This window comes from Octopus sinensis, linkage group LG11, assembly GCF_006345805.1.
Source record: "Octopus sinensis linkage group LG11, ASM634580v1, whole genome shotgun sequence".
Taxonomy (NCBI): Eukaryota; Metazoa; Mollusca; class Cephalopoda; order Octopoda; family Octopodidae; genus Octopus; species Octopus sinensis.
This window is the reverse complement of record NC_043007.1, coordinates 74883631-74902181: the sequence shown is the minus strand read 5'-3', so window position 1 is coordinate 74902181 and position 18551 is coordinate 74883631. Positions and strand designations below refer to the sequence as shown.

General features: G+C 35.6%; 1 protein-coding gene across 2 annotated transcripts in view; it reads right to left on the bottom strand.

Annotated features, from left to right (window-relative positions):
• LOC115217695 (ryanodine receptor) overlaps positions 1 to 18551 on the bottom strand; it is a 323697-nt gene that overhangs the window by 147346 nt on the left and 157800 nt on the right. For both annotated transcript variants that reach the window (XM_036507726.1, XM_036507727.1), the window contains exons 14-27: positions 18323 to 18447; positions 17249 to 17313; positions 15845 to 15980; positions 14311 to 14412; positions 13587 to 13705; positions 12472 to 12605; positions 10384 to 10622; positions 9081 to 9270; positions 7479 to 7689; positions 6931 to 7035; positions 4624 to 4727; positions 3548 to 3631; positions 2703 to 2862; positions 975 to 1140 (exon numbers count right to left, since the gene is read on the bottom strand). In XM_036507726.1, the coding sequence (XP_036363619.1) occupies positions 975 to 1140; positions 2703 to 2862; positions 3548 to 3631; positions 4624 to 4727; positions 6931 to 7035; positions 7479 to 7689; positions 9081 to 9270; positions 10384 to 10622; positions 12472 to 12605; positions 13587 to 13705; positions 14311 to 14412; positions 15845 to 15980; positions 17249 to 17313; positions 18323 to 18447 (1940 nt within the window). The remainder of the gene's footprint in view (positions 1 to 974; positions 1141 to 2702; positions 2863 to 3547; positions 3632 to 4623; positions 4728 to 6930; positions 7036 to 7478; positions 7690 to 9080; positions 9271 to 10383; positions 10623 to 12471; positions 12606 to 13586; positions 13706 to 14310; positions 14413 to 15844; positions 15981 to 17248; positions 17314 to 18322; positions 18448 to 18551) is intronic.

Sequence of the window (18551 nt, the reverse complement as noted above, 5' to 3'; positions counted from 1 at the left end):
AGAAACATAACAACAAACATTAACAGAATCAGTATGAGTCAGTGAGAGAATCTTTATGTGGTTGCTTTCCCTGCTAAAAGTAGCAACTGAATTTCTTCAAATCTTTCCTTGCCTTCTTAAAAATGCGTGAGCACATTAGGAAATGTTGACCTAGTTCTGCAGAAATACAGGATAATCACAGTTAGAACACCTTTGACCTTATGACTACTCAGTCAAAGTTGATCTGGGCTAAGCATCAATAACAGTAGAAGTTGAACTAGTAGTGAAGGCATTAGGGTCAGGATACATGAAAGTTTGCTGAATAAAATGGACTTCTAAGCAGACCACTGTAGAATCCACTGTAGCAAGGTTGAACATCATCACCATTTAACATTCACTTTCCCATGCCTACAAGGGTCAGAAAGGATTTGTTGAAGAATGTTTTCTACAGCCAGATGCCCTTCCTGTCATCACCAACCTTCACCTGTTTCCAAGCAAAGTAATATTTCTCCATGGCCAGACATGTTTTTCACAAACAACATCAAATGTAGACTGTCATGCTTGTTTACAACCATAGTATAAAGACAAGAGCACATACACACATACGTGCACATACACATGTGTACACACACATACATGCACATACACATACATTTACACACACATGTATACACATATACATGTACACACACGTACACACACACAAACAATTACATTATGGGATTCTTTCAATTTCTGTCTGCAAAATCCACTCACAAGGTTTTGGTGGGCTCAAGGCTGTAACAGAACAGATGCAGAGAAAAACTACTGAAAGTAAACCTGATGAATAGGATATTGATAATCATAATGAAGTTACTATACTCAAGCACCTGAACAGAGTACATAAATTGCATACAATACCATTCTAACATATGATTATTAATTCTTTGATAGAGCTGAACTAATCAATCAATGTTAGTGGTCAATATAACTTGATGGTGGTGCAGAATAAATACCTTGTGATCCTCCGTCACCCCCTTCATTTGTTGGTGGTTCCAGAATGTAACCATAGGCCATTAACGTCTTGACAGTCTCACTGGCTGTATCACGATTTGCTTTCTTGATATGCTCATCAACTTTGCTGTAAGGTACAAGGTATGGACTTCGTTTGTTGACATTATCCTGTGAAAAAACAATGACAAAAGGTATAAAATGTGTTAATGTCAACCATATTCAATTAATAAATTGAAATGTCTCACACACTCACTCTCTCTCTCTTTCCCTCATTCTTTTATATATATATTTGTGCATATGCATGTAGTGTGTGTGTGTGTGTGTGTGTATGTGTGTGTGTGTGTGTGTGCATGTGTGTGTGCATGCGTGTGTGTGTGCATGCACACATGTTTAAGCCTTCTGTCAGTAGGTTTGATTATATATCTGCATCTGGAAAGTTCTTTTTCAAGGGGTATGCCTATGTAAGGTGTTTTTATGGAAGGCCAGAAATTTCCAAAATCTCCAACTCTCTATTACCTGATGTTATCCAAAGAAAAAAATAATCTGTTTCCCCACAACCGTTTCCCCACCCCAATTGTCTCATTCTACCCAAATCATCAGTGGTATGTAACACACATATAAGTCTGCAGTTGAAAACTTCTACTGAACTATTCATTGAACAGATTTTCCTCTGATATCTGTGACCTATTCTAGTAAAGTGGTGAGTAAAGAGAAACTAATTTAAATAGTAAAAATATACCATTACTTTCTCATGATATTTGTTGCAACTCTAGGCATCTTGAAAAAGACATGCACTCTACTCTCTCTCTCTCTCTCTCTCTCTCTCTATATATATATATATATATATATATATATATATATATATATAAATGTGTGTGTGTGTTTTATTTACTATGTTGCACATAACTTTATCATTGTTATATGTTTTATCCTATATTTAATCTTCCTATAATATGTAATTTTTCTAAATGGCATAATTAAATTTTTCATTATTGAATTGATAAAAGGTGTTTTTTTTCTAATTTATATATATATATATATTATATTATATTTGTGAAATTTGATTTTGTATTTCTAAATTGAATTTTTCCCAGTAAGTTTGGAATAATATTCCCTCATATTTTTATTATATATATATAAAACAAGAAGATGGAATGAACAGGCCTTAATTACAAATCACAACAATTGTTTCTCTGCAATGGTAACAACAGTCAGTTGCTGAGTTTTCCATATCATACTACTACATAAAATGTTATATAAATAAATATGATCCAGCAGCTCCCATGTCGTCAGGTGAATAGCTTTGAAATCCATATATATTGTTTGTTCCTTCTCAAGCCATGCCTGGCTCCCAGGGCCAGTTTCCCGGTTTCCTTGGTGTATAGGTTCCCCACCTGGATGGGACACTGGTCTGTCGCAGGTGAGCTGCAAGATGCAGGAGGAAAGAGTGAGAGAAAGTTGTGGCGAAAGAGTCAGCAGAAGTTCGCCATTACCTTCTGCCGGAGCTGTGTGAAGCTTATGTGTTTCGCTCATAAACACACATCACCTGGTCAGAGATTCAAACACGCGATCCCTCAACCGCGACTCCGCTGCTCTAACCACTAGGCCATGTGCCTCCTATATATATATATTCATTTGTGTGTATGCACAAGCACATGCACACATGCACAGACACACACACACATGCACACACATGCATACATATATATTTTAATGTCAATATATAGTACCTCACAAAGTCCATATGTCCAGCCTTGTTTAATGCGATCTTTTGCCCAAACATTATGAGTGTTTTCAGCAAGAAGATCAACTAGTTCTTCCATCTTTTCATTCAAATGGATTGTATTTAAATCCAGTGGGCAGGGCTTGTATCCATTACCTTGCAAATAACTGAAAAATAAAAATAATTTTTAATAAAATGGGGGTTTTAAAGGTGGGTAACCAGTCTTAAATTTCTGTTATGATCTGGAGGACTATACAACAGGCTTCTTTTAATTTCTATCTCCCAAATTCACTCACAAGGCTTTGGTCAGCCTGGGGGTTTAGTAAAAGACACTTGCCTAAGGTAGCATGCTGTGAGGTTGAACTTGAGACCCCATGGTTTGATAGCAAACTTCTCAACCACACAGCCGCAGCTTGTGTTCATATGCTGCCTGCATCTATTGTTTTAATCTCAATTTTACTCAAATCTTTCTTAATTTGTTGTGGGGTTTCTTATGTATGATACAAAAATGAAAATTCTTATTCTTCCATTACCTAATATCATTTTCCGAAACTTACTTCTCAAACTATTTATGTTTAAGCAGATTGAGAAAATCCAGATTTGAAGCACTTCTATAGCAATGAACATCCTAAACAAAGTGGATATTATTGAAGCAAACAGTATTTAAATATTTGAATTGCTACTTAAAATAAAATCTTAATTCATGGCAGGAATGATTCTCTAAAATAACAAAGCCTACATTGTGTAGGAATTTCTTTTTCTTTTTCCTTTTCTATTTGAAGTCAGGTATTGTTTGTGTTAAATTGATAACATATACAATAATATACAATAATATATTAGTCATTTACTTACTAGGATCCAAGTTTTACCATCTTCAGCCTGCTTGATTCTTTTTTATGTTGGATGCTGATATGATACCCCAAGGCTAACAATGTTCTGAAAATGGAAACAGGGAAATCAATTATAAAGTAATATAAGAAATAATATCGGAGCATTCCTTAGAAAAAACTTCAACAAAAGGAACAGTTTTAAATTATGTCTTCTTTAAACTATTTCAAATAGACTTAATAGAAATATAAAAATAGGCATCTATGAATTGTATTTAATGTATATACACTGTTGATAGGCCAGTTATGGCCATACTTGTCCCAAGATAACATCTCTTATGGACATGCAGTGTTAAAAACAAGGAAATGAAGATTTGTCCTACAGTGGACAGTGAGAATGTCAGGAGACATTTTGCTCTTTTGGAGCCTTACTGTTGATAGTATATACATATTAAGTACAATACATAAACGACTATTTTAATTTAATCCAGTCTCAGTTGTGTATACAAGATAAGAATAAAGCCCTACAATTCCATCAATGGTTGTGGAACACAGTAAATTAATTATTTAAATTAAGTTATTGTATTATAATTAAAGGTAGTGAGATGGAGGATTCATTAGCATGCAGGACAAAATGCTAAGTGGTATTTCATCCTGTCTTTACACTCTGAGTTCAAATGCCACCAAGATTGACTTTGATTTTCATCCTTTAGAGGTTGATAAAATAAATACCAGTTGAGCTCTAGGGCTGATATACTCGACTTACCCCTTATTCTAAAACTTATTGATCTCAAAAGGATGAAAGGCAAAGTCGACAATAGCAGAATTTGATCTCAGAACATAAAGACAGATGAAACGCTACTAAGCATTTTGCCCGATATGCTAACAATTCTGCCACCTTGCCACCTTAATGGTAATAATAATAATAATAATAATGATAATGATAATAATAATAATAATAATAATAAAGAATATGTTTACTTAGATTTGTAAGATTTTATAGTATTGTATTCAGTTACAAGATAATATTATTTTCAACTAAAAAGCAGTTTATGTTAAATATCACAGATAATAAGCAAAAAAATATGTGTATTTAATCACCTTAATGTTTCAAAAGCCAGCGTAATATCATATTTTTTCTCAGACATTGGCAGTTGTTCAAAAGTACAGAGACAGGGATGTTTTTTCCTTGCATCATCTCTGACCTAAAAATATCAAGTTTTGGAAATGTTATAAAAAAAATGTATCACAGACAGCAAACTATTAGCTTTGGTGTAAATGCAAAATGTGGAATTTAAAGTTGTTATCTTTGGATTTTATTTGCTTGGCAGTGGAAGGATTTGCACTATCACACAATCTATTATTGAAGTATATTGGCAGTACAGACAGCTTGCCAATGGAACTGTGTTTGCAGCAGTAAAACTGTATCTTCCATAGAAACCTTTTACAGGTTTATTAGATTTATGTGTGTGTTGGTCATGGAGAGTTCTGAAGTTATTGTTAACTTCTATTAATTGGGCTCATTAAAATTTAGATCTGTTGAGTAACTTGAGATGCTACAACAAAAATAAATAGTTGGGTGTACAAGAATAAAGACAGCAAGGTAATTTGATGGGACTTCTATATAATAATTTTGGGTAGATTAATCTTTCCACATTCAGATTATTCTGTTGAATATAGGAGCACTCCGTAGGTTACGACGACGAGGGTCCCAGCTGATATAATCAATGGAACAGCCTGCTCGTGAAATTAACGTGCAAGTGACTGAGCAATCCACAGACACGTGTACCCTTAACGTAGTTCTCAGGGAGATTCAGCATGACACAGAGTGTGACAAGGCCAGCCCTTTGAAATACAGGTACAACTCATTTTTGCCAGCTGAGTGGACTAGAGTAACGTGAAATAAAGTGTCTTGCTCAAGGACACAATGCGTTGTCAGGAATTGAACTCACGACTTTACAATCGTGAGCTGAATGCCCTAACCACTAAGCCATGCACATTCTGTTGAAAAATAATGCTTATTTATTTCACATTGTTTTGAATTAATCAGGTGTTATTTCATAGCTTTGAGATTTCAATAATGTGAATGTTTATTTTTAAAATGACTTTGTAGAGTAGATGTGAGAAACTGGATCTCACCAATTTCAGCATGAAACAAGTAGAATATTTGGGCCTGATTTGGTTGGTTTAAATGCTGAAAAGTTAAATGTATTTTGACATTTCCAAAATAGAAAGTGAATTAACCAGTGACACACTACTTAACTGTCTATACACTTGAGATGAGATATTGTTAATATGATAATTTTTCTGACTATTAACTTGTTTAGGGAAGAAAATACTTTAAGATTTACATTTACACATGTTTATGTTGATTTGATTTCCAATTGTCACCAAGTGTCTTATTTGAAACATGTACACAGTACTGGAGTGGTTTCAAACATAGAATGCAATATAGCAATGCTCTTATCTACCAGTCTAGTGTTATGTACACATCCAACAATAAGATTCCTGCTGACAATTAGAGTTCACACTGATAGAAATAAAGTGTAGATATAAAATATTAAAATAGATAGAAACGAAGTGACAATTTACTCATTGTACCCTGTACATGTGTATGTTCTTTCAATAGATATTCAATAGATATTCTATTCTATTGATTTTGTACTGATCCTCTCAACCACCAGGAACATGATACCAGTTGTGTAGCTGGGGGAGAGTGGTGATGGGGGTAGTCTGCTTTGGGCAATACTTTAATGGGTGTGACACTTTGGGGTCTGCTGTATGAGACTGTATAGGGGGTTTTCAATAAATTCAAAGGCCACCTGTCAAGCTATGCCTTCGCAAAATACTATAATTTTTGAAACTTTTTGGGGAAAATTTAGAGCTAATATCGCTGGATAGAAAAAATTTGGATGAAATGGAAGTGATAGCAGGGAATGAAGAAAAATAAACAATTTAACGTTCTTAATTGAAAAAACAAAACATAGAACTTATGGATTGGGGATAAAGTTTATAAAGATGTGTTTACAATATTTATGATATTATTTAAAGAAGTGTTCATAAAATATTTATAATGTTATCAAACACTTTTGAGAAACATGGTGTTTTGATATGTGTAGCCAAAAAACCCGATTTTTTTTTCTTTTTAGATACACCTACTGAAAGATGACCTCTTGTTAGCTATTACACTTAAAAATTAACCATTCACAACATTTGTTCCATTGGGTCAACTGATTGGCCTCAAAGTCATTTCAGTTTGTATCACTTGGGCCGATCAATCAGCCTGAGTGTTTATACAATATTAACGATGTTATTTAAGAAGTGTTTATAAAATATTTATTATATCATTTAAGAAGTGTTTATACAATATTAATGATGTTATTTAAGAAGTGAAGGTTGTTAACTTACCTCACCATATGTCCAGCCTTGTTCGATTTTGTTCATAGACCACAGTTCATGAATATTTTCTGCTAATTTGTCACGGACATTTTCAATATATGCTGGAAGTTGTACCTAAAATGAGTATCATTATTATTATCATTATCATTATTCTTATCCGACCATTGAGAATCAATACAATCACTAAAATCTCTACAGCTTAACTAGATACTTCCTGTGTTCATGGCACTTCATCAACCAAAAGGAGGTGAAAGCGTCAGTGAAGCATTTTGCCCAGCATTCTAACGATTTTGCCAGCTCACTGTCTTATTAATAACAATAATAATAATATCTTTTAATAGACTCCTAAGGTGATCTTGTACATTAAATCATTATTGTAAGTACTAATATATATTTAAAATGAAAAATAATTCTAATCTGTCTTCGTTTTTTAAAGCAGTTCATTCCCTTTTGTTAAGTAAAATCTATTTTCCCATCCGCTTTGTTAACCCAATTTCAAACAGAGTTTAATTTCTAAGTGACAAAAGAAAAACCGATAAAACTTATTGTTTAATTACATGTGTTGTGTCTATTGGACCGGGAACAAATGCATTGTATTCGAGAACTTCTGTTGGACCACTGACGATGTTCTTGTGTTGTTCTCCAAAGTAGTAACATGGGTCAATTCTCAACTTCTCTCTTGGTAATAAACTTTCCAGCACAGGTGAATGACCATCTGGTGGACCAAATTTTAATCGTCCATGCTCTCCACCAAGCATAAAACGAAGACTGAAAAAAAAAAGCAGAAAAAAAATTTTTTTTTATACAAACCACTTAAAATCATCATCATCATCATCGTTTAACGTCCACTTTCCATGCTAGCATGGGTTGGACGGTTCAACTGGGGTCTGGCAAGCTCGAAGGCTGCACCAGGCCAGTCAGATCTGGCAGTGTTTCTACAGCTGGATGCCCTTCCTAACGCCAACCACTCCGAGAGTGTAGTGGGTGATTTTATGTGCCACCGACACAGGTGCCAGGCGAGGCTGGCAGACGGCCACGCTCGGATGGTGTTTTTATGTGCCACCGACACAGGTGCCAGACGAGGCTGGCAGACGGCTACGCTCGGATGGTGTTTTTATGTGCCACCGACACAGGTGCCAGACGAGGCTGGCGAACGGCCACGCTCGGATGGTGTTTGTTACGTGACCTCAGCACGGAGGCCAGTCGATGCGGTACTGGCTACGGTCACGCTCGGATGGTTTTCTTATGTGCCACCGGCACTGGTACCACAAGGATACAAATTCCATTGATGTTCATCTATTTTGATTTGATTTGATTTGATTTGATTTGATTTGATTGATGTGAAAGATATTTGCAAAACAATAATTACATTACTGAAAATGCTTCTTTTTATGATATTTTCCCTAAATATTTAGCGTTCTTTTTAATTTCCTAGAAGCAAATATTTAACCCTTCAGCAATTGGATTATTCTATCAAATGTAATGCTTATCTATTCGCATTATTTTGAATTAATCATGTATTATCTTGAAGCTTACAGAATTTGATGATGTGATTACCTCTTTTACTCTTTTACTTGTTTCAGTCATTTGACTGCAGCCATGCTGGAGCACAGCCTTTAGTTGAGCAAATTGACCCCAGGACTTATTCTTTGTAAGCCTAGTACTTATTCTATCGGTCTCTTTTGCTGAACTACTAAGTTATGGGAACGTAAGCACACCAGCATCGGTTGTCAAGCGATGTTGGGGAGACAAACACAGACACACAAACACACACATATATATACATATACATATATACGACAGGCTTCTTTTCAGTTTCCGTCTACCAAATCCGCTCACAAGGCTTTGGTCAGCCCAAGGCTATAGTAGAAGACACTTGCCCAAGGTGCCACATAGTGGGACTGAACCCGGAACCATGTGGTTGGTAAGCAAGTTACTTACCACACAGCCACTAAGAATAACATGACATCACTTTAAGAGTTATTTTTGAAGGAATATGAAAGATTAAGGAGAATTTACTCTATATGGAATAAAAAAAAATGTAAGCTGCAATAGAGGTCAGTAAGTGCATGTGGTTGGGAAGCAAGCTTTTTACCACACAGCCACACCTGCACCTAATGATAATGAAAAAAACAAAACAAAATTAATGCTTGTCATACCTGACTCTTGCTGACATGCTGACCACAGGAAAAAACATTCCATCTGTGTTGAAGTCTTTAAACACACCATGGACTTTATTTCCATTTACAGTAAAGGAAATTTGAGGAATACTTAAGTCTAAAGCACAGCCGATAGTATGTGCTTTCTCAAAAACTTGGCTTTCATGTCGAACTTGTTTGGGTTTTCCACCTAAATAAAATAAATAAGGAAATAAAGAAAATGAAAGAAAACAAGTTAATAACACTGGCACATCAATATATAATGACATATTAAAATATAGTGGAATAATGGAATATTTGGAGATACTAAAAATCATCATCATCATCATCGTCATCATCATCCAGTGTTTCAAATCTGGGTTTTGTCCCCGTTAACGGGGTGGCCGGATCTACCTCAATGCCATAGCAACTGAGGTAGGTAGGTAGGTGCAGCCCACCCCAACCTTTGGGCTGGTTGGTGCCCATTTTCCTTTGCTATCATGAGGCCTTTTTGGAGCTGGATTTTCTATGGGGAGCATGCCCTTGCTTACCCCAACCTCAGTTTCTAGACATGAGTGGTCTCAAGACCATTCTAAGAATTGTGGTGGGAAATTAGCTCCACAATATATGAAAATTATTTGTCGACTCACTTAAAAAAAAAAATAAAGAAGCATTTAGAATGGAGAGAATATATTGAAATATTCAATTTTGGTGATGCCAATATATTGGTAACATGACAAGAATAATTAATGATAAATATTAACGACGATGCCATTTTTGTAAACAAAGTCATAGGAATGGCTGTGTAGTAAGAAGTTTGCTCCCAAACTCACATGGTTCTGGGTTCAGCCCTTCAGTGTGGCATCTTGGGCAAGGGTTTTCTACTACAGCCCTGAGCTGACCAAATTCTTATGAATGGATTTAGCACATGGAAACTGAAAGAAGCCTGTCAGGTGTATATGTGTGTTTGTGTGTATATGTGTGTTTGTGTGTATATGTGTATTTGTGTGTATACGTGTGTTTGTGTGTATATGTGTGTTTGTGTGTATATGTGTGTGTGCTTGTGTATCTAAGAGCATGTGTGCTTTTGCATTTGTCATCCTGGTAACTGCTTGACAACTGGTGTTAGTTTGTTTATGTCCTCATAACTTAACAGTTTGGCAAAAGAAACTGATAGAATAAGTAGGCGACTTTTAAGAGAGAAAATTAGTACTGGTGTTGATTCATTTGATTAAAACTCTTCAAAGCAGTTCCCCACCACGGCCACAGTCAAATAATCGAAACAAGTAAAATATGAAAGATAAATCAATAAAGCACTATTTACCTGTCCACAAGTTGACACCATCAAATGCATAGGAATAAAGATCATCTCCAACTCCATTGGCACCCCAGTGTTCACCACCTCCAGGATAAGGAATAAAACCTTCAGTATTTCCCCAACCAATACGAAGAACAGGTGTCTGGTGTGTGCATTGTTCAATGAATGCAATAACCACTTCAAAATACCATTTTTTGTACATGGCCGATCCTTCGTGTAACCCAACATAGGTATTAGGCTTCATGCTGGAAAAAAAAGATTTTGTATGTTTAGTATAACTGTTTTCACTAACAGAAAGTAGCTTAAATGATGCAGCCTACTATAGGCACAAGGCCTGAAATCTGGGGGAGGGGGATAGTTGATTACAGTACTCTACAGATACCGTAAATCCTTGAGTATAGTCCGCCCTCGAGTATAATATGCAGGGGATTTTTAGGAGGCTGTACCTATGAAAAACCTAAACCATGTGTATAATACGCACCCCTTCTCTAACTTGAGTCAAGGAGGTCTATATAACATCCTTGGTTTGTAAAAATGTATACAGTAATGTACTTTATCATTATTGTATATATAACATAATGCAAATGTGTAGCTTTTTTGTGCATTTTGTTTGCAGAAAATAAAGAAATAACAGTAATAACAGTAATAACGTATAATAAATGTTGCTTATTGCAAGTTATGCTTCATTGCTTTCAGGCTTAGCTTAAGGTATTTTCGTGCCCAACATCACAAAATGCATCTGAATAAACATAGCCAGACAGCAAATAGAGACTCAGACATTGCTTAGAAAATAATTTTCATTTTTAACCTCATATATAGTGGGGGAAGCACTCCGTCGGTTACGACGATGAGGGTTCCGGTTGATCCGAATCAACGGAACAGCCTGCTTGTGAAATTAACGTGTAAGTGGCTGAGCACTCCACAGACACGTGTACCCTTAACATAGTTCTCGGGGATATTTAGCGTGACACAGAGAGCGACAAGGCCGGCCCCTTGAAATACAGGTACAACAGAAACAGGAAGTAAGAGTGAGAGAAAGTTGTGGTGAAAGAGTACAGCAGGGATCACCACCATCCCCTGCCGGAGCCTCGTGGAGCTTAAGGTGTTTTCGCTCAATAAACACTCACAACGCCCGGTCTGGGAATCGAAACCGCGATCCTATGACCGCGAGTCCGCTGCCCTAACCACTGGGCCATTGTGCCTCCACAGTATGGGCTAAGGATTTTGACCTTTAAATTTTGGGAAAAAAAGGCGGATTATACTCAAGGATTTACAGTACTTATTTTATCAACCCCGACAAGATGAAAGGCAAAGTTGACCTCAGCAGAATTTGAAATCAGAATGAGCAAACAGAGGAAATGCCACTTAGTATTTTGCCCAGTCTGCTAATTATTCTGGCAGGTCACTGTCTTAATTATGATAATAATTGTAATAATCCTTTTTATTATAGACACAATGCCTGAAAGTTGAGGGGTGGGGGATAGTTGATTACATCAACTCCAGTGCTCCACTGACACTTATTTTATCAATACTAAAAGGACGAAAGGCAGAATCGACTTCAGTGGAATAACTCAGAATATGAAGATGGACAAAGTGCCACCAAGCATTTTTCCTGGCATGCTAACAGTTCTGCCAGCATAAGGGGGATAAGAAATGAACATGTGGACAAAAACAGGAAGAAAACACACACAATAGATAGGGACATACTCAACCCCTCATCAGTTATTGACTAAATATCATTACAGTTTCAACACCTTTTGATAATATTATTCAATTTGGCATAAACTGCTGGGAGTATAGATGAGACAATATGGTAGGCAATCATGAACAGAAAGAATGAGGTTAAATACAATAACAAGGAAGATGAGGTCTCTAGACCAAACAGCACATATCAAATTTTCTTAATAAGATATTTGAAATTTATTCAAACAAAATTTAAATGATAGAGAATTTTACAAAATGCAAAAATACAAATCACTAGGAAGTAGATTTTGAGATGAATTTAAACTATTTAACTTATATATTATGTCTGGGGCTGTATCACCCTCTTTCTAGTGAATAAAACACTATTAATATTTAATATCAGAAACTTACCTTGTGACATGATCAACAAGTTTTGTTTGCAATAAAAGATCTCTTCCAGGAAGTAAATTGTCACAGATCAGATTTTGATTTGTACGGACAGCAATATCATTACCGACGCACAAAGACCGAAGTACGTCCAAAACCTAGAAGTAAAAATTTTAAAAAAGCATTTAAATTTTCATTAATGCTTGCATTTACCTAGAATTGTTTCTATTTTATTGTTCTATTTTATTACTCAAAAGAATGCGTGGAGTGCTCTAGTGGACAGTTAATCCAAGGGAAATAATCCTTTCTTAATAATATTTGGAGGGATTCAAAGTTGGAATATGAAATTAAGGAATAAAGAAAAAGGTGCATAAAATACAGATGTTTAAGATTACTTTATTTTTATTTGTGTACTTATTACGAAGTTCATAACATTTATAGTCAGTGGTAATGATGTGTAGCACTATTTCATTCTTTTTAGAAATCATCTGCATGATATAACTCAAAGTATGTAAATGAAACATTTTTATGAAGTGTTCCCTCAATTCCACTCTATAACCCAGTAGAGAAGTTTTTGTTTCACAAGTTGTTTGGTGACCCCACTGGTGTTGGTGCCATGTAAAAAGCACCAGTGCTGGTGCCACATAAAAATGCACTCAGTATATTCTGTAACGTGGTTGGCATTAGAAAGGGCATCCAACCTATGCTAAAGCATACAATGGAGTGTGGTGCAATTCTCTGGCTTGCTAGCTCCTGTCAAACTGTTGACTTTAGATAATGATGATGATGATGATGAAACATTTCTCAGAAATGGAAAATAATTACGGTCTGAAAGAAATTCATGGAATTTGTGTTTTTCTTTTCTCTTTCTTTTTCTTCATTGAGTGTTAACTTAGAAATAATTCTTTTAAACGGATAGATTTTACCAATGAAGAATCCTCAAAGAGGCCATTCAACCTCTCTAAAATAACAACCAAACCCTCCCTCAGATGTACTTTACCATCTTTAAAAGAAGACAAGTTATATTGGATAATGCAGTTATCTCTGATAGACTAACAGGACAAGAATTTCATGACTGGAATGCCTTTGTTTTCAGAGCTTTAAATACTATGTCTTATAGAGTTTGTTCCATACAATACCTTTGGGTCTCTTCCGTGTTTGTCAATGAGTGAGATGATAGTAACAATGTGTTTTTCTTTGATCATGTTCAGTGCCTCAGGACTGTCAATTAATACACAATGAAGGACATCAAGAACCCCTGAAAGAAATTTTAGTACAAATATTAAATATTTTTTAAAGTAAAGTTTGTAGTAATTTTACACAAGTGAAAATTTAAATAGAAAAATATTTACAAATTTTCACAAAATATTTTGTAAATATTTTCAAAAATAATTACAAAATATAACAAGCAAAAATGGATGTGTTTCTTATCAGAGAAGTTATTAATTAGATTTGTGAAGTTCTGTCTGGTTAAGACAAACAACATGTTACTTTGCTCTATCAGAAGGAAAGGAAAAGGAAGGAATAAGCAGATGATAGACAAACAATGACAATAAAACCAGTGAAAGATAACAGCGCAATCCTTGCGTTTGACTTGGAAAGTTTCACAGTGAGCCAGATTTTGAAAAGCATACGTTTATGAAAGTTTGTTTTTCACTGAAGTTCCCATTGATGATCAATATTTTTCGGCATCAGTCACAAGGCTATGGTTGGGAAGAGCCTGTAACAGTAGACACTTGCCCAAGGGACCACACAGTGGAACCGAACCTGGGACTATATGGTTTGGAAGCAAGCTTCCTACCACACAGCCACACCTGCACCTGTCTATGGTAACAAAGCAATGACAGCAACGAGTTAACTTACCTGTAGATGACTGTTGACTCTCTAGTCTGCTTACTAACCAATCCAGTCTGTAAGACTGGGCAAACTGAGCACAGTTTGCACGATTCCCACGAATCATTGCAGCTGAAAATTAAATTGGAAATTTTGTTAAAACTTTTCCAAATGTTTACTTGGGTAGAAAATGTAGTTAGAAAATTCCATGCATCTAGAATACAGATATTGACTCAATAATACAGTTCAAATAGTTTTGGTTAATTATTTTGTTGAACTTTGATCTACTTTATTATATATTTAGCTCTTATATTTTACTTGTTTCAGTCACTGGACTACAGCCATGCTGGAGCACTGTCTCAAAGAGTTTTTAGTTGAGAAAAATCAACCACAGTACTTATTGTAAGTTAGGTAGTTATCCTATTGGTCTCTTTTGTTAAACCACTAACTTATGGGGATGTAAATAGACCAACACTGGTTATAAAGTGGTGGTGGTGGGGGGGACAAACATAGATACAAAGACACACACACGTATGTCTATACACACACGTATGTTTATACACACATGTATGTCTATACACACAATGAGCTTCTACACAGTTTCCATCTATCAAATTCACCCATGAGGCTTTGATCCTTTTCTAATTTCAATCATTAAACTGTGGTCACCTTGAGACACTGCTTTCAACAGTTCAGTTAAATATATCGATGACCCTTGTTGGTGTTTATTTCATCAAACTTGGAAAATGGAAAGGCAATATTTAACTTGAGCAGAATTTGAACTCAGAACAGAAAGGGATGTGACTATATATTCGTAAATATTTTGTCAAACACTCTTCCATTGCACTGCCACCTAAGTAAAGTTAACTACAATAATTTTGTTTAATATATATTATCTTTACATTATTTAATGGAAACTAAGTTAAGTGGCCTATTGGTTAGAGCGGCTCTGGCAGAAGGTAATGGCGAACTTCTGCTGACTCTTTTGCCACAACTTTCTCTTACTCTTTCCTCCTGCATCTTGCAGCTCACCTGCAACAGACTGGCATCCCGTCCAGGTGGGGAACCTATATGCCAAGGAAACTGGGAAACTGGTCCTTATGAGCCAGGCATGGCTCAAAAAGGAATAAACAACAAAACAAATTAAGTGATAGCATTCATTTTCCATGACAATAGTAGATAGCATATGTATATGACTTATTATAACATTATAAAGTATATGATTGTACACACACACATCATTGTATATCACCATCCTCATCGTCATTTAAGATTTGTTTCCATGCAGTGTATCAATTAATAGCGTTAATTCATGAAGAAAAAAGAAGCACTTTTAACATTGAAGCCATAAATTCAAAGACTGAAAAATACGATACAAACATCAGACCATTATTGTGTAGATCAAAGATCAGTGGAACATGATTATTATAACTATTATAAACCAAGTTCCTATTTTCAGACAACCGTAAAGCAAATTACAGTTTGGTTTAGAAACAAATACAAATTAGAGAAAGGGGGAAAAATAAATCAATAGAGTGTAATGAGCCAATAGAAATTGACCTACCTAACAGTAGGTATAGATAACTTGAAATGTCGTCCCATTTCTCAGCTGCTTCTTCTCCGGCATAGTGAGCGAAATGTCTACGGCTTTTGTATTGAATGAATTTATCAATCGTTTCAAGTACTAATGCAATCATACCCTGGAATATAATAAATAATAATTATTGGGGAACAGCAACAACAAATAAAAAAAGTGAATAAGAAGTAAAATAAATAAAAAAACTAGATAAGGGAGTATACTTTCTGAGATAAATAATCCACCTATTATTCTTAAATTCTTTTGTTCTTTTCTATAATCAGACTGTGTGTTATGTTGAATGCTAATGAAACTAGTTTTAGTTAAAAGAATATTTGATCAATAATATTTCTGATCGTGATAGTCCAAAGCTGATTGAAAAAGTTGTATACAACTTCTTTTTCTTCATCTACTAGACTAGATCTGAGGTGGGTAGATTTTCAAAAGAAACATGTACCCCGACATCATTTGCCATTGGTTATTCACTATTGAAAACTTCAATGGAAGCAATGTTACTGATCTTGCATTAGCAAATATTTTCTATATGTCTGGCATTACCATTTTTTTTTCTATCTTTTATGTATTTTATTTATTTCAGTCATTGGACTATGGCCATGCTGGGGCACTACACTGAAGAGTTTAGACAGGCAGATTGACCCCATTACTTATTTCAAATCTGGTACTTATTCTGTTGGTTTGATTACACCCCTGAATTTACAGGATTGACACCTTGTACAATGCCAATCCATATTTGGCCAATCCATCAGCCTAGATTCATAAAGTTTTATTGACCCTTGAGAGGATGAAAGGTAAAGGCAAGCTCAACAGAATTTGAACTCAGAATTCAGACAACACAATTAAATACCACAAGGCATTCTATTGGATGTTTTTGTGTTGCCAAGCCAATACTATTTCTTATTTCTTTATTGCCCACAAGGGGCTAAACATAGAGGGGACAATCAAGGACAGACAAAGGGATTAAGCTGATGTAATCGACCTCAGTGCATAACTGGTACTTAATTTATCAACCCCGAAAGGATGAAAGGCAAAGTCGACCTCAGCGGAATTTGAACTCAGAACGTAAAGACAGACGAAATACCTATTTCTTTACTACCCACAAGGGGCTAAACACAGAGAGGACAAACAAGGACAGACAAAGAGATTAAGCCGATTATATCGACCCCAGTGTGTAGCTGGTACTTAATTTATCGACCCCAAAAGGATGAAAGGCAAAGGAATTTGAACTCAGAACGTAGCGGCAGACGAAATATGGCTGCATTTCACCCGGCGTGCTAATGTTTCTGCCAGCTCCCCAAGCCAATACTATTTCTGTTCATTCTTGCTTTATACATAAGCTAGTCTGTCAGAATTACCGAACTACATGAAACTTACCTCTTCTTGGAACAAATCTTGGCGATTTCTCAAAGCTTTCAGTTTGCTTTGCCTTTCTTCATGCTCTGTTGGAAAAACAAATTGAAATTAGATTAGAATATGTGTATGTGTGTGTGTGTGTTGTGTGTGTGTGTGTGTGTGCATGCATGTGTATCATGCAAGTGTTAATTATCATATTCAAAAAAGAACATTATATCAGTATTCAATGAGACCAGTAGCTATGGGCTAAATAATTGCTATTAATTAGTAAGAAAAGGGGTACTGAGGTGGAAATAAATTAAAAAGTGTATAGAATGAGGTGGCCCATGTAAATGTGAAAAGGTCAGGGCTAGGGATACTCAGGTGACCCAAAACTGATAAGGTTGAAATGAGGCTGTATTGCAATTTCACTCAATCTTTACAGACGTTAACATTGTTTAGTTCTGATTAAACAGAACTGCAATCAAGGCCACTCCAGCCATGATCAACCTTCTTAATTTCAATCTTTAGAAACTGTATTTCTACATGCACAATACATCCTTTTTTTCTAAAAATGGTTGTGTGTGATTTGAGAGTGATTTGGTTGTTATTTCTAGTAAGTCACGAGACACATAGAGGTCCCCTTCTTATATCCTTAATGTTGCTAATAACAATGATATATATAATAAAGTTTTGAAAATGGTTAAAATTTTCCTTTAGCGCTACCTTTATCTTTTTACTTGTTACAGTCATTTGACTGTGGCCATGCTGGGGCACCTCCTTGAAGAACTTTTAGTCAAACGAATTGAGCCTAGTACTTTTTTTAAAGCCTAATGCTTATTCTATGTCTTTTTTGCAGGTCAACTAAGTTATAGGGAATAAGAATATCAACGCTGGTTGTTGAGTAGTGGTGGGGAATAAAATACACACAAACATGATAGGCTTCTTTCAGTTTCCATCTGCCACACCTTTTCACAAGGCTTTGGTCAGCCCAAGGCTACAGTAGAAGGCACTTACATAAGGTGCCATGCAGTGGGACAAACCCTGAACCCTGTGATTGGGAAGCAAGCTTCTCATTACACAGCCATGCCTTAGAAACAAATTTACGGTCCTTACCTTCATCCTCCCCAGGTTGAGCAAAATACTCGATTAGATCCTCTAGACTTTTCAGGACCTCTTCCAGAGTAATTCTGGACCAGGCATGACTTGTTCTTCCTTCAGTCTTAAGGGAGTCCAATGCCCTAAAATCAAAGAGAACATTAATATATATACGTCATATACATACATAAGTACATCCATAGATGCATATATATGCATACAAACACATACGAACACATACATAATT